Source organism: Cucumis melo, chromosome 10 (assembly GCF_025177605.1).
Source record: "Cucumis melo cultivar AY chromosome 10, USDA_Cmelo_AY_1.0, whole genome shotgun sequence".
Taxonomy (NCBI): domain Eukaryota; kingdom Viridiplantae; phylum Streptophyta; class Magnoliopsida; order Cucurbitales; family Cucurbitaceae; genus Cucumis; species Cucumis melo.
This window is the reverse complement of record NC_066866.1, coordinates 4478115-4501532: the sequence shown is the minus strand read 5'-3', so window position 1 is coordinate 4501532 and position 23418 is coordinate 4478115. Positions and strand designations below refer to the sequence as shown.

Below are 23418 nucleotides of genomic sequence, written 5' to 3'. Positions count from 1 at the left end.
TTCTTTTATTTCCAACCTAAATTGATTCAGAGCTTGTTATTTTTTTAAACAAAAAATCACAAATCACGTTTATCTTCATCTTTTTAATGTGATATATATATATATATATTAATTTACCGTAAAAGTTCAAAAAAAAAATATGATAAATTATTGTATGTAATAATTTAAATATGAAATTAGATAAAATAACACTATAACAAATAACGCAAATTGGGAAACAAATGTTTCTCCCCTTTATAGATACATTGATATATATATATATATATATATATATATATATATAGGGTTTAGGGACAATATATAGATATAGATTTGAAAATAACTATAAATTTCTTATTTAAATTTAAAATAAAGAAATTTTTTTTAATTATTAATTTAGATGTCAAAATGAATTGATTTTAAATACAAAATAATGGGGAAATTTTGGCCATGTGGATTCAATCTTTGGGAATTTCACAACATGAAGACGAGGAGAAGAATGCTTCGACATTATTAAGAATTGAAATTTTAGATAAATATTTGAAAAGTTTACCCAACAAGATTTCAATATATTTTTTAAAATTGAAATAATCACTGTTTGAAATCTTTTTCCCAAGACGACTTTTTTTTTGTTTTGTATTTACAAAAATACCCTAGGGTATAGCTCGAACGTCGTCGTTTTGGCGGCTGCCTTTCAATGGGAAGCGAGCGAACTATATAGTTAAAATCTCCAACCTTTGAGCAAGCTGCTTACCACACCAAACTGTCTTTCTCCGGAGACATTGTGGCAGTTTAACGATGGATTCTGCCGAGCCGTTGATCGAGGTCGTAGGTGAAAAATTAAGGAGGGCTTCTCAATTATGGCTTGAAGGTTTTATTGATGCTTGTTGTCTTCACCGTATTATCATCCTCTGTCGCAGGTTGAACTTCTACTTTTAACTTCACTCTTTGTTTTTCTATCACTCTGAATACTGGACTGGGATTGTATGAACAATTCTTAATTATGGTTTGGTTTGTATGTATTTCTTTACTGTGGAATTTTTTTTTTGTTCTGGGCATTTTTATAATTTCATCTGAAATTGAATTTCAGGTCGAAAAAGCTTTTGATCCGGACGGGTCAGTGTTTTTTATTAAATGGGTTAATCTTCTTAGGAAGGTAATTGTTCTCCGGTTTCTTATCTCTCTCTGCTCTGCGTTATTTTTGTTGATTCTGCTGTTGTGTGCCTGAATTACGCTCTTTGACAATCTTATTTACTACCTTTATCCGCCTACGAGATTCTAACTTGTGTTAGGAGTGCAAATGAAGTCTCACATTGGTTAGGGAAGGAATTGTTCATGGGTGTATCTTAAAATTAGGGCAATTATCTCTGTCGGTATAAAGTATTTTGAAGTGGACAATATCTCTTATGGAGATAGGTGAAGGTTATGTTATTCTTATCAAATTATCGTAATTAATCCTAATTGGATAGTATGGCTTAGTTTATGTTAGCAATTTGCATTCTTTCTATCTCCACATTTGAATGAACTACGAAGCTAAATGATTTGAACTATTCAATTTTGAAATTTATAATCTCACAATGTTTCTTTGATTGATATGGAAATTTGCTTGCATCTTTGTCAATTTGTCCACTTAAGATGATGCTTCATAAGGAACCTGCTTCTGGACTCTTTCCTTAAAGTTTCTCTCCTCCCCTCTCTCTTTCTAGGGCATGGGGGCGATCTTCACATTCTTGTGTCTCGTGGATTATGGTTTTGTTTTGTATAATTTAACTTAATAATATATTCAAGAGACCTTAATTTGTTCAGAGATTATTTCAACATTCATTCAATTTTTGTCAGCACTTTCCCTGTATGATTTTTTTAAATACAAAAACCTAAAACAAGGAAAAGTCAGCATGTTTCTTGATTTTCTTTTTTGCAGTCTTTTGATGCTAAACTCAGTTATCATCCCAACTCTACAATGGATATTACCTGATCAGCAATCAGTGATTAATTCTCACAAGTTGAGCGCACTTGGTGCTACTTTAAAATTATATTCCTTCTTACGTCTTGGACTGATACAACTTTTTTATGTAAGTACGTATTTGATGCCTCATTTATAATTGCGGAACAAATTAAGTTGTTTTCCGTCTGCATCACATATAGGCCCTCTTTGATAAGCATTTGAGTACTGGTTTTTAACTTTTGAAAATTAAGTCTATAAACTCCTTTTCCATCTCTAAATTTCGTGTTGAGTTATATACTGTCTATCATATTTTTAAAATCCAAGCTGTGTTTTGAAAACTAAAAAGAGTAGTTTTTAAAAACTTGTTTTTGTTTTTGCAATATAACTAAGAATTTAAAGTAAAAGATGAAAGTCATTGAAAGAAATTGGGAGGAAATAGGATTGATTTTTAAAAACCAAAAACCAAATGGTTACCAAACATGGATTAGATTTTCCAAGAATTGCTGTTAATAGGAGGAAAAGAGAACCACATTTTAAATTACACTTGTAAACTTTTATTTTTGTAAGCTCAGGAATATTCTTATGGGTTATAATATTTCTGTTTGACAAGACAATTTCTTTGCTGTTTCAATATGACTGCAAACTATTATTGTTGTACTCAATCAGTTTATATGTAATGACTAAAACATGATTTACGAAAGAACCTTGAATAACATATTTATTATTGTGTTTGTCTCAATTATTTTTACTGACTGATTTTTTTTTCTTACTATTGCTTGCAGTTGTTTTGGTTTTATCCAATGTACATTTTCAGCTTCATTTTGAGCAATATCTGGTATTTCTTTCCCATCTATTTTCTTTATCATTCTCGCATTGTTTTTATCAATTCTGCCTCAACTTTGGTTTAAAAGTTTTCTATTACTTATGAACTCTTCAAACCACATGGTTTAATGTTTGAGCTTTTAGTTGCATAGTAAGTTTAGATATAATGTTATTAACTTTTACATTTAAAGTTCGGACATATGCCGTCATACACATTACATCTGGATGGAAAGTGTTCTATTAGTTGTTTTCTCAAAGTAACTATTTGTTGTTCTGAAGTTTCTAAAAAATTTCTGTCTGATCCAGGTATAATGATATTGCTAAACATGGGTTTGCTGCAATGGGACAATCTGAGCCAACAGCAGCGAACCCTTCAAGACAAAATGAAGGGTCTTTCAATACTGCTCAAACTGGAAAATCAATTGGATTGGGGAGGTAGGTTTTTAATATGGTTATTGGTGATTTCTGAAATGTTCTTGGCTGCTTGTTTGATGCACTTTTCTGCTTGATACTTCCTGACCTAAAATTATTTTCAGGGTTGTAATAGGAATAGGAGAGCAGCTATATTCTTTACTTCTGATCAACTCCTTCTTCCTTGAGGTAATAGCATTGGGAATTTGTTTTTCTCTTTTGCTCTTACGTTTTCTTTTCTACTTCACTTGGTTATATGTGGTTATCTTTCTTTCATTGCAAGCACTTTTAGAAGCTGACTTGCTTATTTACAGTTATATATGCATATCACATTCTTCTACTTGTTTCCAATTTCTAAAAAATAGCCTTGTTTTCTGATCATGTAGGTCTACGCTACTGGTTTCTTGCCTTTAGTGGGAAAGACACTCAATTTTCTGCTTCTTTCTTGGATGTATGCCTACTATTGTTTTGAGTATGTAGTTCTTTCCCTTATAAGTTCTGATATCTATTGACCATTCACTTGAAGAACTATTCAATTCAATTTAAAAAAAAAAAACTTGTAGGTACAAGTGGAACCTTTCAGATGTGAGTCTTGATAGGAGGTTGGACTTTTTCGAGTCTAACTGGGCTTTTTTTGCTGGTTTTGGTAAGGTTACATGCCTTGATCAATTTATTTAGTTTTAGTTGCTATATTTTGCTAATTTTGATTGTGAAGATTAATGAGGAAAATCTACTGTTAAATTAATCCAATGCAGCTCCATATTATTCCAATGTTGATAATAAAGATTATTTGTCTGTTTTTCAGTGAGATGACTATTTAGTTGGTTTGATAGAAGTATTAAGTTTGATAATTATGATTAGAATAAAATAAAACAAAAATGTCAACATGAGCATAACACAACAATATATAAAGACAAATGTTTGAATGACCTCCACATCATCAAACTAAAAAAGAAATTACTATAAATTGTGGAGGGAGTGTGGGAAGAATTAAGAGTTCTGATATCAAGCGTTGTTCAAGGGATGGTTTCCCAGTTCCCTATTATCTTGATTTTGCCCATATGATACCATCATTTCCGTACAGTTAAATGTTTCTTTATTCTTGGCTTGTCTCCCTACCTATGTTAAGACAGCCACAACTATAATTCGCAAGTGGGATATCTTGGCCCATGGCAGTAACGTTTAACACTTTGGTTGACAAAATTCGTATAAATGTGAGCAATGGCTCCTTGAGCAAATATCAAGAAGTATTTGTTGGCGTTAGATTCTCTCACGATATTTTGCTTTTATTTCATATTTTGGAATTAAGGTTTTTTTGTGCTCGACTTTTGTGTCTCTAATTATTAATTGAAATTTGAGCTCATTTCTCTTTTCTTGTCATGTTATCATTACATAGTTGTGAATTGTAGACAATATGATATACTTTTGAGAAGTTTGAGGCATGCCAGTTCAATTGTCTTTCCAGGTAGTCCTTGCGTTCTTGCTATATTTTTCTTCTCACCACTTGTGAGCTATGGAGTAATGGCTATCTTATTTCCACTGGTAAATTGAAACATTTTCCTTCACTCTATCTCTTCACACACACACACACACAAACACAATCTCAATTCCTTTCAAATATGTAACAATGTTGTGTTTCCTGAAATACTCACTTCTTACTATTCCTGTTGCTGTCAGTTTGTTCTGACAGCCACAGGCTCAGTTGCCGAGCAGGATATTTATTCACAAAGAGCAACTTGGAAATGTGCAGGACTGGGGAGGCTTCCAATTTTCTATGCTGCAAATACATTGTCGTAAGTTACCTTTCTTCACAGTTCACCCTAAACTTGTATTTGCAAACAATAATTTATTGCGATCTGTATAGAATAGAAGTTGACTAAATGTGACAAGAAAATATGTTTTTGATGTTAAGCAAATGTTGCAAAAATCTCTCTGGAATTGGAATTGGCGGCAAAAACAGCAGTCTATCTGAAAAATGAACAAAAGAAAGAACATAAAGATCATAGATAGAGGTTATGACTGTGCTATGTATTATAGATATTTCTTGAAGGCTTCAAATGGACAAATTAAATAGAAATTCATTAGCAGTACAACAAATTGTTGAGAGTGAACCACGAATGGAAAACCTGAAAAGCATCGACTACGAGATACTTTGAATTTTGTTCGATTAGAACTGTCCCTGAAGTAAGGAAACTCAAGTATAACCTGTCAATGTTCTTTCCCCTTGTTGATTGACCTTGCAGGATGAAGCTCTTGACTCTCTTCCCCCACGAATCACAAGAAAAGATGCAGCAAAACAAAGATCTATAACGAGCCTTGGAATCTGGGTCAATACACATACATTTTATGAACAGTAAGCCAAAATTCACTTGCCACTGCCCTCTATTTTGAACGTTTTCTGTTTGTTCATTTATTTTATAAAGCTGTCTGCCTACTGCTTTGTCTCTCAACTTTTAATGTCTAATGGAGCAGAACTCAAGTGGCTAAAAGCCAGAAGCTACAATCCCTCTTATCCATACAAAACAATACAATAGGCGAAAACAAACCATAGTTCAATGCGTAGCCACAGTTCAGAAGATTGGTTGCTGTGTAAAATATCAAATAGGTGACAAACGATTGGTACATTGCAATGCACGGGACGGATAGATAAGAATCTGTGATGCTGAATGATAATATTGGTTTGGAAATCTATCCACTCTTTTGCTGTAACCTTGTTAAATTATGTACATAATCTATTTTTACTAGAAAGATGGTTCCAACTCTTTGTTTCACTTGTGTAAATATAATGATTAAGAATGGAATACTTATAAGTTGGTAATGAGAAGAAGCTATATTGATTCTGGGCATAATTGGAAAGAAGAAAAAGGGTATTGAGATGATTTGATTATCATCTTTTGATATCTTTTACGTCTGCAGACAGTTGAAAGCATTTGCAAAGGCCAAAATTCAAAGTGAGGGAAGGTATCAATTTATCAGTTTTCTTTTTTCTGTATGGTCAATGAGAAATGGACATTTTGAATCTGACAATGAATATAGAAATAGAAAGTTAAGAGTAAAAGTTTGGTGTGTGGAGCTCACGCTCTTTGTTATTATTATTTTTTTTTTAATTTTTTTTTATTAAACTCCATTGTTTGTACCTGCACCTAACAGCAATGTGATTGGACCACGTAAGCTCCATATTTAATTCTTCTCACCCGCTCCAGATGTTATGTAAACTACTCTCCTGGCCTTACCTAATAATACAAACACCCATCCATCACCTCCATTTTTCTCTTTATATATATACACATTTACAAGTTTGATTTTTTAACAATAATATTGTTGTTATTGTTATTATTATTAAATTAATATTAATATAGAGCATGGTTTGGTTACAGGTTAGTGAGAAAACAGTGAAAATCACTCGAAAAGTATAATGATATTTGCAATTATGCTTTTAAACTTTCAAAATAAAAAGGTTAAACTCTCTAACTTATTTAAATTTTAAAATTGGACTCCCAATGTACCTGAATTGCAGGGATTATATAGGTATGAGAATTTGATTTCTTGTCATTTGTAGGTTTAGGTTTTACGATTATTGAGAGTACAATTTTAATATTTTTAGAAGTTTTGTTATTGCTCAAAGTTTGCAGATGAAATTGCAATTATCACCGTACTTTTGGAATGATTTTTGCAATTCGTTAAAAAAAAATCTCAAGGTATGTATATAGATACCACGAGAGGGAGATTACAATTGATCCAAAACACTAAGGTTTTAGAAGAATGGAGTTGAGAAGTTTGCTTTCCCTACTCTTTGTTTGCTAGAGAATGAGCTAGAACATTATTAAAGCACTGAACATGACTGAAAAAGACGTTGCTCAACTCGTGTGCTAGAGACATAATGTCAAGTATAAAACAAGAGACTTCAATAATGTTCAAATAGACGTTCAACACATCAATAACTTCTACGCAATTTTTGACTACATAATGACAAATCGGTCCTTCACAAAATTGCATCGCTTCAAAACAATCTTGATTCTATTATATCTTTAGATAAACTTAGATACAACAACACAAACACAACCTATATGATCTAAAATCGTTGTATAGGCAATCCAAACTTCACTTGTTTAATAGGTTATTATGATTTGATATTTTTATAAATTGAGTTGACATTGGTTTAGGGAATCATTTTTTTTTTCATAAAAATGAAAGATATGGAGATTCCTTGAGATCTTTCTTTGGGGGTCATAAATGTAACATCTCATTTGTTTCCAAAAAAAAAATGACAATTATTCTTTTCAAAAGAAGTATATATAAAAGATAAAAGAGAAAAATTCATAGAGTGTGTGTACAAAATCTTAATATATGAATATATATGTGTTTGCATATACATACATATATATATATATATATATTGGAGAGTATTGATAGAAGGCAATAATGTGGGTGTGGGGACAACTGAAATTGAACAAGAAATGATGAGTATTCCATTAAATTACAATTTGCCTATTTGGATTCTTTTTTCTTCTTCATCATATCATATAGCAATGCAAAACCTAATTAATGGCTTCTTTTTCTTTTTTCTCATCTGCCCTTTTCTCTTGCATTTATTTCTATAATGTTTTTTTGAGGACAAATCTATTTGTTTTCAAGAGCAATACTTGAGTGTCTCGTACTAAATCATATTCTCACCATATGATTATTGGAATGTATCTCGGTATTTTTCATATTTAATTTTTGTCTTATACAATGATGCAATAATTATCTTATAGATAAATTTATAAAAACGAACTAAAAACAGGATGGAAACGTGCATGTGGTTTTCAATTAGACTGCTTTACATATTAGGGCACTATATTATCAACATGTTAAGATAAAATTCTAATATATGTTCAATTTCAGTCTGACTCATATTAGAAAATTCTAATATTAAATCTATTAAATGAACGATCTAATTAACAAGATATAATACAATCACCTATTAATTTCTTTAGAAGAGGATATATAGTAAAATTTTATGATACGTGCATCTCTAGTTTGTATAGATTGGTGTAAGATATAATTTGAATTATGGAGACATGGTCTTAGATAAACCCATAGTTGTTTTACCTACTAATTTAGACTATAATAATTTTCACCTCAAACATAAACTATAATGTAACCCAAACTATAATATACACACAGTTTATTATAACTCACCGATTATAATAACCTATTTTATACTTTGCAAACGCACTCTAATTATATTATTGTTTATGCACCGCAACACTAACACTCCTTTACTTCTTTTCATTAGAAATAATTAATGTATATTAAGTATCAAAGATTCAAATCTCTAAATGAACGTATATGGAAATGAATTTTCCACCCACACGAAAAAAGAAAAAGGGTAAGAAACCCTATTTTGTTCATATACTTTCTGTCACACACATAGCAATTATGATATCTGATAGGTCTCCATAAGTTTTGGAAAATTATAAAATATAAATAATGGTTGGATGAATTTATGTGGGATTTTGATGATGTGTGTATGTGACAATAGCATAGGCTTCTTTTCCCTTGACCTGTGAATTCCATTAATGGGGATTCCAAAATAACTTAACTCTCACAATTTGTCACTTCAAAGTTTGAATCTAATTCTCAAATATATTTTTTTTTTCCTTTTATAATTTTGCATTATTTGCATCTAATCTAATCTAATTAAAAAAGAAAAAAAAAAGGAAAGAAATTGGTTCTTATTCTAATAGAGGGATATAGGATATAGCCTAGAAAAAGGGAGAGATGCTTCTCTTTTCTTTCTCTTTCTCTTTCTCTTTTTTTCAATGCAGTGAAAGGGTCAAAAAGTGAAAGAAAAACAACTCATCAACTTAGCCATAAAGAACATTTCTCTTTTGAGTTTCACTTTTTCTTTTCATTCTCAAGTTAAATTTTTTGTAAAAATTATTTTAAAACATGATAAAAAAAAACATTTATTAAAATATAATAAAGTTTTAAATTCTATTGATGATTTATATTTATTAACACTTAAAATGTCTATCGATATTTAACAATTATATAGAATATAAATTTTTTCTATATTTTGCAAAAAGTGTTAAAATGACAAATTTAACAAAATATAACAAAAGTTTTTGTATCTATCGATCATAACGATAGATATCGATATTTATTATTGATAGAATTCAAAATTTTGGTATATGTTATAAATATTTTAATTTATTTTCTTATATTTAAAAAGGTTCCTTCAGTAAATATTTTGGTTCATTTCGATGTATTTATCTTCAAGCTCACCTTGCCCTTCTTGTAAAAAGAAAAAGAAAAAGAAGAAAGGCAAATAAATTATAATTATTAAAAACATATAATATATAGAATAGAAATCTCTCTCTCTCCTCCTATACATTCTCACTCTCAATCATGTACCTAATCTTCCATCAAAATACATCTCAAACAAAACAAATTCAAACAAAACTACCCTTCTCTCTCTCATCCTCATAATCTTCATCATCAATATTAAAAAAAAGAACAAAAAAAGAAAAACCCTCATAATCAATAAAAACATCCAAAAAGAAATCACCCCCACATGATAAACAATGCTTTTGAATTTGGGATCTTTCAACTTACTTCCAAGTTGATGATAGTTAACGCTGATCATCATATACGGCCAGTTGAACTAATAGTCAAGTTGGATATATAATTAAAACAACTTGAATTTTGGTTCTTGTTGAGAAGATATATGAAGAAGGGGGGGAAAATGCGCATGATTAGAATGTGATTTTATACACAAAGAATTATAACACTTACTTCCAAGTGGAATTTGGGGTTTGGTAAATGTGTCATTGGGAAGTGTTTGGAGCTTCATCTCCACTATTATGATCAGTATTAGTATTATGAGGATGATGAGGATTATGAGGATGAGAATGAGGATGATGATGATGATGATGATGCTCCAAGCTATGATTATCTGAATTGATATTGAAACCACTTCCTGATCTTGAATTATAAGCAGCATTAAGAGCAGCCAACATTCCCAAATTCGTCTCCGACACCCCCAAACCACCGCCACCGCCGCCTCCCGTCGCTTGTTGCATCAACATCGAACCCAATTGCAATTGCCCACCGCCGCCTCTTCCTCCTCCCGCCGCCGCTGCCTGAATTTCCACACCTCCAGGTATATTAAATCTCGGCATCAAATGCAACGGCGCCTGCAATGTGTTACCACTCGTCGAAAATGGCCACATCTGATGAGCTTCCAATCCCCCACCACCACCACCGCCGCCGCCGCCGCTGCCGCCTCCAGAAGAATTCCCTACATTTCCCCCGCCGGAACCTGCCGTCACCGGCAACATCCAAAACGTGTTACTCGCTCCACTGCTCGGACCTGGTGTCGCCACCGCCCACATCGCGGCTCCAGGTCGGAGTAGTCCCGATGAAGAAGACGCTGATGGTTGTTGTTGTTGTTGTTTCTCTAGTTGCAGATCGCTCTTCATTGCTTTAGGAGATCCACCGCCTCCACTACTTTCCCCTGGAGATTGTGTATCTTCTTTAAACAAATCCTCTCTAAATCGTTTTCTCATATAGTTATCCGTTGATTCTCCTCCTCCGCCGCTAGGCAACCCTTCGCCGATTTGATCAGCGGTCATTAAGTTGAGCTGATGCTGTTGTTGTTGCTGTTGCTGGTGGTGAAACCCTAACAGAGCAGCATGTGCGAAGCCTTCTTCGTAAGCGTGGGGATGATGAGCGAGAGCCAAAGCAGCGCCATGAAAGGAATGAGGAGCGGATTTGGAAGGAGGAGCAGAGAGAGTAGATCCACTACTACGAATCGAGATATTCAAGGAGGAGAAATTAGCCGGAATTGTACCAGTACCAGTGGCGGCAATTATAGCCGGCTCAGCTTGTTGAAGAAGCCACTCAATAGTCTCACCGTCGGATTTATGGCCTAATTCACGCGTCAATTGAAAAACCCTAGCAGCACAAGTGGCCGGCATACGGATGCGACGGCCACGACCTTCGACTTTCGTGTGACGATCTTTAGTAGAACGCTTGTTAGCGTTGGTGGTAGAGGTAGATCGAGGAGAAGGATCGGCGGCGGCGGCAGTAGTGTCTGATCTGGTGGCGATGACGAGCGATGCGTCGAGTTGGTGGGTGGAAGCAGAGGAAGAGGTAGAAGCCATGAAAGTTGGAGGTCCTCCTCCTCCTCCTCCTCCTCCTCCTGCTCCAGCAGAAGAAGGTGGTGATCTGGCATCAAAAGGGTGTCCATGAGATGGAGATGGGGATGGAGATTGAGATTGAGATTGAGATTGAGATTGAGAAGAGGCAAGTTTTTGGGTTTGGTTGTGATGGTGAAGAAGAAGATGATGATGATGATGTTGCTGCTGCTGCTGCTGCTGCTTGTTGCTTTGTTGCTGCATATCTGTAAGTTCCATTTTGGTGGGGAAACCCCTTTGACTCTCTCCTCTTTCTCTTTCTCTTTCTCTTTCTCTCTCTTTTTCTTAATTTTATTTATTTTTATGTTTTTATAATTTTCTTCTCTTCATCATTCTCATTCTCTTCTCCTTTATCTCTATATTCCCAATTCAAAGTGTTAGGGAGGGGAAAACGGGGTTTAACCACTCTTTCTCTTCCTTTAACTACTTTTCATCTCACTCCGTTTTCCATACAAACTTAAATTCACTCCTCTCTTCCACACCCTCTCTCTTTCCCTTCCAGAAATTAGGTCTAAAATGGATTTTGATACGATTAACGAAGAAAATAGATATATATCAAAATTAATGAAGAAAATGGATTTTGATACGATATATATCTATATCTATTTTCTTCATTAATCGTATCAAAATCCATTTTAGACCTCGTTTCACTCTCACCAAATGCTCATTACCTATTTTTCGGCCATTCGTTAATTTTCAAGTCATTCATTCGAGAGATTGATAGGTGCAAGTGTTTATGTTAGTTGGATTGTGTTTATATATTTTGACAAAGATAACAGTAGAGCAATGTTTGGATGTATTTTAATATTATTTTGGTTTTTCTTATACTTCTAATTTCCAGTTTCACTATCTTTTATCGTCTATATACTCTTTTTCCTTATCAAAACTTGACCATTTTTGTTATTTGATTTTATTTTTAAGAGACCAACAGATGATTACTTTTATAAGTCTAAAGATCAAAAGTTTATAATGATGTAAACGAACATTTTAAAGATATAAGTATCAAAATAAACCAAAACTTAAACTATTTATAAGTAAAATGAATTATAATTTTTACAAAATATCATCATTTATCTATATAATATATATATTTTTTAATTTATTTGTAAATATTTTAGCCATATAGGTAAAATGTATATAGTAATTTTCACAAGAAGGAAAGACAACTAATTAAAGAGGACCCCACTCCCCTTTCCTTACTTATACACTATTTCCTATTTCACCCTTTCACTCTCAAATTTTGATACCGTAGGGTCCAACACACATAATAGTACATACTACACTACTAACCTAACCCTCCTTTCTTTCTTCTTTTGCCCTTTTCAACTCATGGGCTTTACCGTCATTTCCCCCTACTAAACCAATCAGATTAACCCTAAAGAAAAACAAAACCAAAAAAAGCATCTATTCAATTAGTCCGACAGCTCATCCCAACCCGACTCCGCATTATATATATATATATTATATATATAATATTTTGTTTTTATTTATTTTCTGACTCGGGGCACTCCCTTTTTGGATATTTCCACGCCGCCCCCTCAATTCTTTCACAAACATGCTTTCCATTTTATCACTCTCATTTCTCCCTCTTACATCAATTCATTCATTAACCTCACCGATCATTTCATTTACAGACCAATCTCGTTCTTTGACATGTCATTGAATGATATATTAATTTATTAAATATTTTTTCGTTCCATTCTTATTAGTTATTTGAGTAGTCAACAAGTTAGTATAATTTTTTCTTTTCATACTATGTAGTACGTGGGTGTTTGGTACACTATATGGAATAGTAAATTAAGTCAATCATTAATTATGTCGCATAGTTACACGTTTTAAGATGATAATGAATAGTAAATATGTAGTGTTTAAAGTTACTAACGTATGAATCTGATGTGTTTTTTTTTAAATAAAAAATAGTAATTTTTTTATTAACCTCCACGTTTCAAATAAATCTAGATATTTTCAAGTGGCGTTTGTAAAAAACAGCAAAAATTTTATAATAATAGGATCTTTGTCACTGCATTTTCTAAATTGCAAAAGTAGTCAAACTAAAAATGGATGACCCTCTATAACTCTCTAGTTTGATATCTAATTACTTGTCGTATTTGTCCAAAAAAGAGTTATTGTGATTTTTTTTTTTATCATTCGATTCAATTTTCCTATATTTAAATTAATTTACACTAAACAATTAATTTCCCTTTTCTCACTTATTAATTAACTCGGTTTTCACAATCTAATTTATATATATATGTTATTAAAATGATGGTGTTATCCACATTCTCTGTCACACACACACACACACAACAAATACAATGGTTTGATCAAATTTCAAAAGTCTTCCCAACAATTCTTATATAATTACTACTTAATTAATAATTCATATTATTTTAATTAACAACCAACACAAATGCGTGGAAATATTCTTTACACTTTCCAAAAAATAGGGGAATTAATTTTAAAAAAAATTCAACAATTTTCTTTTTCTTTTTTTTTTTTTTTTAAAAGGAGAAGATAAAGTCCAACTTTGAATAAATCCAAATATATCTTAACACTGCTGCAGCTGGAGAATTTATAATAATTCAAAAATATATTAAATGCCCATTGAAATATATTTTAAAAAAAAATTGAATTTATTTTATAATAAGAACAAAAGAAGTGGAATCCTAGAAGAAAAGTAGGTATACAAAATTAGAGAATCAATTAGATAAAAGTGGAAAATATGATTTGAGAGTACAAAGCAGTGTAGGGCTTTGCTCAAACACAAACACTCATCAAAATTACTTTTTTTTTTTTTTTTTTACCCTTTGTGCTTTTTGTAATTTATTCTCAAATTTAAAAGAGAAAATGGGAATTGGAAAAAAGAAAAAGTGAGAGAGAGGGTGTGGGGGTGAAGAGTAATTAATGGTTGTGTCTGTACTGTCTGAGTAGTGAGTGTTGTGAAATTACTAAACACACACACACCCACACCCATTTGTGTACAAAGAAAGAGAGAGAGAGAGAGAGATAATATATATTATAGTTGGGAAAAATGAAGATCCCATCAATGATATTATTATTACATTAGTAGTGACTGATCCTCATTTCTTTCTGTTCCCACTCTCACTTTCCCCCTTTTCACCCCTTTCCTTTCACTTTACCTTTTCTCATTTATTACCTTTCACTCTCTTTTACTTTTCTTTCTTTATTTATTACCATCATATCATTCCTATACTTTTTTCTTTTCATAATAGTTACTTGGTGTATTATTATTGTCTATAATTAACTATGTTTTTATTGTTTCAAATTCTTATAATCTATTATAATCACTTACTATAATAGTTAACTCTTTAGTGGTTTATTATTGTTTAGGGTCTATAATAATGTTTTTTGGTTAAGGTATTGTTTATATTTGGGGTTTATATTATCTTTTTTTATAAAAAGTTGTGATTATTTATGTGTTGTGGTGAATTATTTTAATATGGGTTACCGTTGGTTATAAGATAGTAAACACTTTAGGACAATGAAGATGTTGGAATAGTTTTATTGTAGGTTTGTAACTATGTATGTAAGTTATAATAATAGAGAACTTTAATTATCTTATAATGAAAACTTGAACATTAGTTGGGTGTTTTTTGTATTCCTTCACTCTCATAAGCTTTTGTGTTTCGTCACTCTCGAATAATATCATTTCTCTACTAGACATGACTCTTGTACTACTTGTTAGGGATAATGATTGTCAAGATATATATATATATATATCTCACAATATGGTATGATATTTTGGAGGCTCGTTGTCTGTATCGTTTTGAATGATATAGATTAAACATAATTAATATTAATATGGGAAAGAATGTGACACCACTCTCTTAGTATATTGTATCAAACTCATTATCTTTCATTCCAAAGACATTTCCTTATACTTCCCATCACTCCCACTTGTTCCCATTTCTCCATCTCTACCTAACTCTTTATATTTACCATTCCCATAATATTCTTCATTTTTTAAATTTCATTTAATCTTCCATTGGACCCTCAAGATAACATCTCTTGTCATTTATTACATCTACTCACATAATATTGTCTTCTTTTACCCTAGGGGTTATATATTTGAAATTAATTTTTATGTGTCATTACATGTGTTGTCAAGTATTGGTAAATAATAAACTAGATCAACAACGTCAACTTTGATTTGTATCAAGCTATCTCTTGTGATTGATAGGACAATAATAGATGTTTACCCTTCGAGAAATAACAAACTCAAATGATGAAAAGAGAGGAATAATTTGATCATTTTGTCTCAAATAGCCACTAGTTTATGTTCTTAATTGAGGTTAATTAGTGATTATTAGCTTCGAATCAGTAATTTTATGGAATACCAAATATGTGTGTGTATAGTATACATAAAAGGGGTATATATAGTGCACCAGAAGATGCCATGGCGATAGGGATGGAAGTCTTTATTTGTTGTAAATGTCAAAATCTCATTTACTTATTTACAGCCTACAAAATTTAATGTTTTTCCTTTTTCTTTTGTGAGTTTATTTAATTTATGTTCCCAAATCATTTAAATATTGATTAAGATCTGGTTTAGGAATTATTTCAAATTCTTTGTTTTTTGTTTTCCGAAAATAAAAACTACTAATTTTGTTTTCTGTTTTTTTTTTTTTTTTTAAAAAAAACACATTTTATTTTTCATTTTCAATTTCATTTCATAATTTTAAAAAAACAAAGTTTATTGTTTAAAAAACAAAACAAAAAGAAGTAAGCATTTTCTGGACAAAACGACCCCTCATTCGTTTGGGCTTTTGGCCCATTTTTTCACAATCATTTCTCTCCTATTAACTGATTCGATTCTGGTTGTGGGCTTTGGCCCATCTCCCTCCCATTAGCCTGCAAACATACAGTTATCTCAAGATTTTAAATGTGTGTTTGTGATGGGTTGGAGTCAGTTTTTTAACCAAACTAGCACTCGATCTATTAGGTTAACTTTGTAAATGTTTAAATTATCGTGATTATAAAAGAATACAAACGTCGATCAATTGGTTGGTTCGGTTTAAGACTTTGAAATTTAAAATATTGTTGGTTTGGACAATCGAATTTCTCCTTATTCTAACTGGTTGCTTTCGATTCAATCGATTCGATTTTTTGATCTATCGTATCCGTCCCTACAAATTTTGTTGGAGTGGTTGTTTTCTCCGCTTAATGTAACACTAAATTGGATATATTTTGAGAGGTTTGGTTTTTTATTGGGTATATATAAAGAGGTTAATTTTCTTAAATATAACAAAACACCAAAATATTTATTTACGGCTAGTGTAACAAAATTAAAAAACCCATAAAACCAGTCATTTTTTAAAAAAATATTTCAGCTTTGTCCTTCTTTCTCATTTTCTTTCTTCTCTTATGTAATTTTGCTTTTTCTTTCCATCGTATTTTTTCTCTTTTCCTGCAATAACTAAACGATCATGTAGCCAAATGTAAACGATTTTGTACATTTTCCATGGTGGCATGTGAGACTTTTTCGTTTTCAAAATTATTCTATATATTTTTTAAAAAAATCGTTAATTTTGACTTTAAATTAAGGTTTAACTTTTATTTTCTATTTTTTAAAAAGTTTGATTATTTTGATTCTATTGAAATAATGGAAGACGATTATCTTCGATGAGATTTCAAGTCTACTATATATATATAGTGATAATAAATACATACTAATTTATTTTTGGGTGAGACTTTTTAAATATAACACACATATCATACCATATACACTTATCGAATAGTACTTCTTAGTTATTTTAGTTTAATGTGACAAACAAACTTCCTCTTCTTATTATTATGGCAAGGAGAAGAGTTGAAAAAAAAGGGTCAACTTCGGTGTTTTATTTAGTATATCTATATACAAATCCGACTTACCAACTATACGATCTATCATTAAATCTTACTCCAATAATTAGAAAAATCCTAAATAATTATTTCAAACAATAATAGAAAAACTCCTAATTTAATTCATTACGTCATTATACAACCTAGTTTATTTATTTTGAAATTCATTATACAACCAACTCTTAGTTTAAATATACACAAACATTATAAACATTAATTCAAATTCAACGCTCCCATCCATATCCACATTACAAACTTTATATATAAGCAAACCAAGATTTGCCTCTAACTACTCCACCCACATAGAGAATTTAATTCCCATCAATTATTTTAACTAATCAAATTGTGTTTATATATATATATATATATATATTAGTAAAATATAAGAGTTTAATTGGATAAACTCGAGATCTATGTTATATTTTGTTCTATCTATAAATAGGAAAAATCAAATTTTTAGTAGAAAATTTTGAAGAATATGTGTGTTTGGTTTTCTGAGTTTAGAAAAAAATATTTGTCTTTAGGTTTATAAGAATAAACTAATTTGGTTCTTGTTTTGAAAATAACTTGTTAATTCTTGAAATTTCGAGATATGTTTAACATCTCCTTCAACAACTTTATACTTAATTATATAATATTATTATTATATTTTCAAATGTAGCATAATGAACCAAAATATTTATAAAATATAACAATTTTCGATTCTATCAATGGTAGATATTGATAAACTTTTATAGATGTTCATTTAATAGATATTGATAATCAGTGTTTTTCGTGGATGAAATATGATATCTTGCTATTTTTTAAAAAAATATTTTCAGCAATTATGCCATTTTTAATAATTTCTCTTTTAAATATCCTATAACTATTTTTAAAAAAATCAAACAAAAAATATCTTATAGAATCTTTTAAATCTATTTTTAAAAGTTCACAAACTTATTTTGAAAATTCATGATCTAAATAGATATCCATAAGAAATTTGAAACAAAAAAAAAAAAAAGTAATCTTTTTCTTTGTAAATATTTTGGTTGGTTGGTTTAGGTATATTTAAAAACAACCTTTTAAATTTATTATTTATTATTTAAAAAAAAAAAGAATGAAAAACAAAATAAAAAAAAATAACAATAATAAAAATAAAGGTAAAGGGTAATGGAGATGAGCGTGGGAGCATCGACACAACTCTTCACTTCCCCTTTTCCCAAGATTCCTCTTTTTCCCTTTCTTCAATAATTTCCCACTCACTCCCCCAAACAACAAAGGCTGCAACGAACGGGCAGCAGCAGCAACCCAACAAAGCACTTCCATCTATATAATTCTTATTTTTCCCTTCATAAACTACTGATCTCACTTCAAAAAGGCAAAACTATGATTGAGCTCTTTGAATATCAGCAACTTTTATACGCAACAGACGGTTTCTCATCCACAAGACTTATAGGCAAAGGATCTCATGGATGGGTTTACAAAGCAATTCTCGATGACAATCGTGTCGTTGCAGTTAAGAAGCCGTTATCCGAAACCCATTACTCCAAAGTCGACAACGAAGCTCGCGTTCTACTCTCCTTGCGCCCAAGTCCCTTGGTTGTTAACTTTCTTGGAACCACTTTGGACTCCCCTTCTTACAAGAACAAGCTTTTGGTTATGGAGTTTATGCCTAATGGCTCGCTTCGTGATCTGTTGCTCGAACCAATGCTTGCGCCTGTGCCAACTACTTCTTGGCATAAACGATTGCATATTATCACGCAAATTGCACGTGCTGTGTGTTTTCTTCATCAAGCTAATCCTATTGTCATTCATAGAGATATTAAGGCCGAAAATATCTTGTTTGATTCTAATTGGGATCTAAAATTGGCGGATTTTGGGCTCGCGGTCTCGACCCGTGGCGGAAAATCATCCCGAATAATCAGGTATCTATTTAAATCCTAAACTTTCTTAGATAAATTAGGGTTTTAATATATAGATGTTATTTATTTCATTTAAAATTGTCTCGTACAAATTTATTATTTACCTCCTAAAATCTCAATAGGTAAGGTAAGAATTAGATATAGTAGAAAAAATAGAGGAAAATAGACCATAAGATAAGTAAAAAAAGAATAATATCTTGTAGCTAATTAGTATTTGTTTCTAATTCACATTGAACACTTACATTTAAATAAGTAATCTACAAAGTCACGAGTGTGAAAGATATATATATAATTAGTAGTTTTAAAATAGTATCTTAATGATGCCTCAATTGTTGGCAAAATTATCGGGAAGATTTTTCAAAATATTCATCTTTTGTTATGTTTTTAACTTTTTTTCGATCAAATCTTTATTAAGATAGATTAAGATTTATATATTATAGATTGATTTATTTTAATCTTTTAATTTCAAATTCATTAATTATCGAATGAGGAGATGATATAATTTTGATTGATTTTGCTATATTTAAAAATTAAAAGTTATAAATAATAATTCGCATTATAATTATTTCTACAGCAGCCGGAAACCGGCGGGAACAATCGGGTATTTGGATCCTTCATACACGACGGCAAGCAAATTAAGCACAAAGAGCGACGTGTTCAGCTTCGGAGTAGTTGTATTGGAAGTGATTAGCGGTAGAAAAGCAATGGACATTTCTAAATCCCCGGCGTCAATCGTGGAGTGGGCAAGGCCATTGATAGAACAGAATAAATTCGAAGGAATTTACGATGAGAGAATGGCGTTGCCGAAGTGGGCGGAGCGGAGGCTGCGAAAAGTGGTGGAATTGGCCGGACGATGCGTTTGTGCAGAGCAGGGGATGCGCCCTTCAATGGGGGAGATTGTGGAAGCCATGGAAATGGAAATGAGTGCTTGTTATTTGTGTTGCATTCAATTTTTTCAACCCATGAAGTTCTTGAGATTTAGAAGGAGGAGGCGATCCAATTTTTGTACGAATGACTTATTTACTACCCGTCAAATGATTAATGACGACGACCTGTCCAAAAAAGTAAACGAAAACTAATGTTTTCATTGTCAAATTGCACATGAATGCACTTTCTACTGCAATCCTAACCTGAGACGATGGTCATGTGATCTGTCATCTTGTTGTGCTCTTTCCATGGCGAATAGTACAATAATAGAGTGGAAAAAATGGAGGTTTATACACACATGACCATCAAGTTAGAACTACTTAACACATTTCAACCTTCCACTAAAGAATCCCATGTCAAATTCTTCTTATTTTGAAGGGTCAAGGAAGGGGAAGGAAGTGAAGGATTGGGTCAAATGTTGGAAGGTGAGATGTCGCTGTCGTAGAGGAAGTGCTTACAAAAACAAAGGTTTGAAGAAGAGTAGTCCAATTCCAAAGGCGACAAAACACAAAAGGGTATTAGTATTAGGTACACCTTCACTTATACACTTTGTCCAATCCTTTGCTCTCTTTGAGGTGTTTGGCTCGAGGATTTGGAAAGGAGTTAGAGGTGAGTAGAATTGTAAACTCGGTTTTGTTTGGAAATTTGTGATTCCCACCGCTAACAAACATCAATTTTTATACTTTCTTTTTAGTTACCTTATAAGTTTATGAGTTTATATACTTCACAACACCATTTAATGTTGACTTTGTGGATTCATTGGGAAAAAAATATATTTTGTATTAAGTTTCTATTTAGTCTCTAAATTTAAGAATATCTTATAAATATTACTTCTTTTTGGGTTATATGTGGGGTTTGATTTCAATTTAGTATTTGAAAATGTCATTGTTTACGAGACCTTAGTCTTAGTCTTTACATTTATTCCATGAGATTCAATTTTTACACTTTTATCTTCAATATTTACTTTTGGTTTTTAGTTTAAAAGGAGATGTTTGGAGGCAAAAACTTGAGATATTATAATTATTTTAGTTGGATTCTTGTTTATGAGGTGTAAATTATTTTAGTTTAAATTATAAAATATTATGTGTTTGATATGTGAACTATTTTAGTTCGAGAAGAAAAAGCTAATATTTTTTTTTTAAAAGAAAATGATAGAGTGCAAAATAGTAAAATGGGTAGTAAATAGTAAATATCGTAGCAAATAAAGTGTTTTAAAATAGTATTTACTATAAATAATTTGAGATTTGTAATTAGTATTTATGTTAACAAGATCGGATTTATTATAATCTTATAAAACCCTTTAAACACCCGTAAAATGAATTAAGCTCCTCTATTTAACCACTATTAAAATTAACTTTCAAAGTTTTCACTTCATAATTATTTAAAATTATGCATATTAAAGTTAGTATTCATTATAAACTTATTGTGTTCAAAGCGTCAATGTTGAAACATAGAATACTAAATTGAAACAAAACTTAAATTCAACGATAAAGTCGTTGTAGCATTTTAGAATATAAAGGCCAAACGATAATCATAAACTCAAAACTTAGAAGTAAAACATAACATTATTTTAAATCAAAATTCGGATTATTTAATATTAAATTACTCTACCTTTTAGGATATATAGTTGGGATTTCAAGCATTATTGATAATGTTGAAGGTAGTAGGCCTATAAAACCTCACAACACAAACATAAAGTCTAAATTTGAATGGTAGTTGACTTGTAAATAATAGACTAGGCAATGCTCACATAATTAAATACCCTTCATTCACATATTTATCACAAATAATAAAAACACTTCTCATCATTCAAGGCTTCAACCACTAGTTTATATCTAACCACCCTACAAAACCCAATAATTCTCTTCTCATAATAAAATGTCTACACCACTCGGAGAAAGGTTTCTAATATCCTAATCCTAGTCATGTTGTGAGTTTAGTGGTAATTGATATGATATTAGGCGAGTGAGTTAGATATATGAGTTAGATTGAAACAGTTCTTTCTTAAATATAAAATATAATAATACGTGAAAATAAGCTATATGGTTTCTAATTATATGCATTCTAGAGTGCTTTGTAATGATTTGGGACGTGCTCGCATAACTGATCTTAAGTTTTGTCCTTCGCTATTAGGGGTAAGCTCTTAGAAGATATCGCGATTTGTTTAGGGATTGAGAATATCTCTGCAATACAAATCTCAAATTATTGGTCGAATTGGATTGACCGGAGGTGATTAATCTTTTGAATGGTGCTATTGATCTCTAAACCTCCTTCTCTAATGTAGAGGCAAAGGAACCTGACCATGCATTAAGGGTTGCCGCCTATGACCATATTGCCGTAGTTAGAATACTCTTATTCACAGTATTACATGTAAAGGTTTGGAGTTTCACACGTTTTCAGTTTTCCATTCTCCTTACTCTAAATGATTTTATTTGCTAATGTTTAGTGATGTTTAGCTGTTTTAGTGGGACTTTTACCGGTTTGCGTTTGTCCTTCAAAAAAAAAGAAAGAAAGAAACAAAAGTTTAACTTAAATATTATTGTTGAAGAGAAAAAGTTAAATGTTGTATGAAGGGGGGTTTCTTTATTGAAGATGGGTTTCATATTCAATAAAGTACTTTAATTTGGATTAAAAGTGTGGCTCTAAACTTGGCTAATTGCATGAAGGGTAAAAGCCACTTTTCTTTGAATAAATCAAATAGATATACTTCTCTTCTTTTCAAGGCTGCTTCTTTCTTCTAGTTTTGCTTTTCAAAATATCCCCAAAATCAAAACTTTTTATTAGACTATCCATTTTCACCGTCCTTTTCTAAAAAATATATTATTTTTATTTTCATTTTCAAAACTTTGTTAAAAGCAAATTCATGATTGATTTTTCTGTTTTTAGGGTTTGTTGGGCGGTAAAATCAAATGAAAAGTTAATTAAATCAACATATAATGTAATTTGAAGCAAAATAACGATCGCTAAAATCGATCTCAAAATCCGTAGATGTATTACGAAAAACGCATTGACTTATTGTATGTTGATGTAATATAGTTGTCAGTGTAGGTCCATTGAAAGAGCCTTCGATTGGCGCCAACAAAAATTTGTTGGCCTCTACTGGAGCTATTGACGAAAGTGGTTAAATGAAACTATGCCAATGCTAGCAAAAAGTCCTATGTAAAAGGTATATTTGTGACAACAAAAGTTTCTCGTCATCGTAGTATTTAATTTTTATTGATATTTCGATATTTTTATCTATATTTTCACATTTCTATGGATTCAATATCGATATGAAGAATGAATCAATATTTCTTTTATATTATAGAAAAATTCTCGAAACATGATATATAAGCATAAAAGCGTGAAATATAATAAAAATACAGACATGTTAATTTAATTTATTTGA

At 31.2% G+C, this 23418-nt stretch overlaps 3 protein-coding genes across 4 annotated transcripts; 2 read left to right on the top strand and 1 right to left on the bottom strand.

The window, feature by feature from the left end:
- Positions 1-714: 714 nt before the first annotated feature.
- On the top strand, positions 715-6006 carry LOC103488854 (protein EI24 homolog). The gene is made up of 12 exons (XM_008447770.3): positions 715-899; positions 1070-1135; positions 1901-2051; positions 2707-2759; positions 3053-3181; positions 3283-3346; positions 3544-3629; positions 3721-3803; positions 4623-4699; positions 4835-4950; positions 5401-5510; positions 5630-6006. Exons 1-11 carry the CDS (start codon positions 778-780, stop codon positions 5465-5467), a joined length of 1014 nt encoding a protein of 337 aa, XP_008445992.2. The 5' UTR covers positions 715-777; the 3' UTR covers positions 5468-5510; positions 5630-6006.
- Positions 6007-9462: 3456 nt separating this feature from the next.
- LOC103488856 (transcription factor TCP8) lies at positions 9463-11848 on the bottom strand. Its single transcript, XM_008447771.3, has one exon. The coding sequence runs from the start codon at positions 11557-11559 to the stop codon at positions 9970-9972; it is 1590 nt and encodes a 529-aa protein (XP_008445993.3). The 5' UTR covers positions 11560-11848; the 3' UTR covers positions 9463-9969.
- Positions 11849-18370: 6522 nt separating this feature from the next.
- Positions 18371-20776, top strand: LOC103488857 (serine/threonine-protein kinase-like protein At5g23170). Of its 2 annotated transcripts, none has more exons than XM_008447772.3 (2): positions 18371-19106; positions 19678-20712. In XM_008447772.3, exons 1-2 carry the CDS (start codon positions 18568-18570, stop codon positions 20180-20182), a joined length of 1044 nt encoding a protein of 347 aa, XP_008445994.2. In that variant the 5' UTR covers positions 18371-18567; the 3' UTR covers positions 20183-20712. The 2 variants fall into 2 exon arrangements, with proteins under 2 accessions (XP_008445994.2, XP_008445995.2); XM_008447773.3 differs by having other exon boundaries at positions 18377-19106; positions 19681-20776.
- Positions 20777-23418: the final 2642 nt, after the last annotated feature.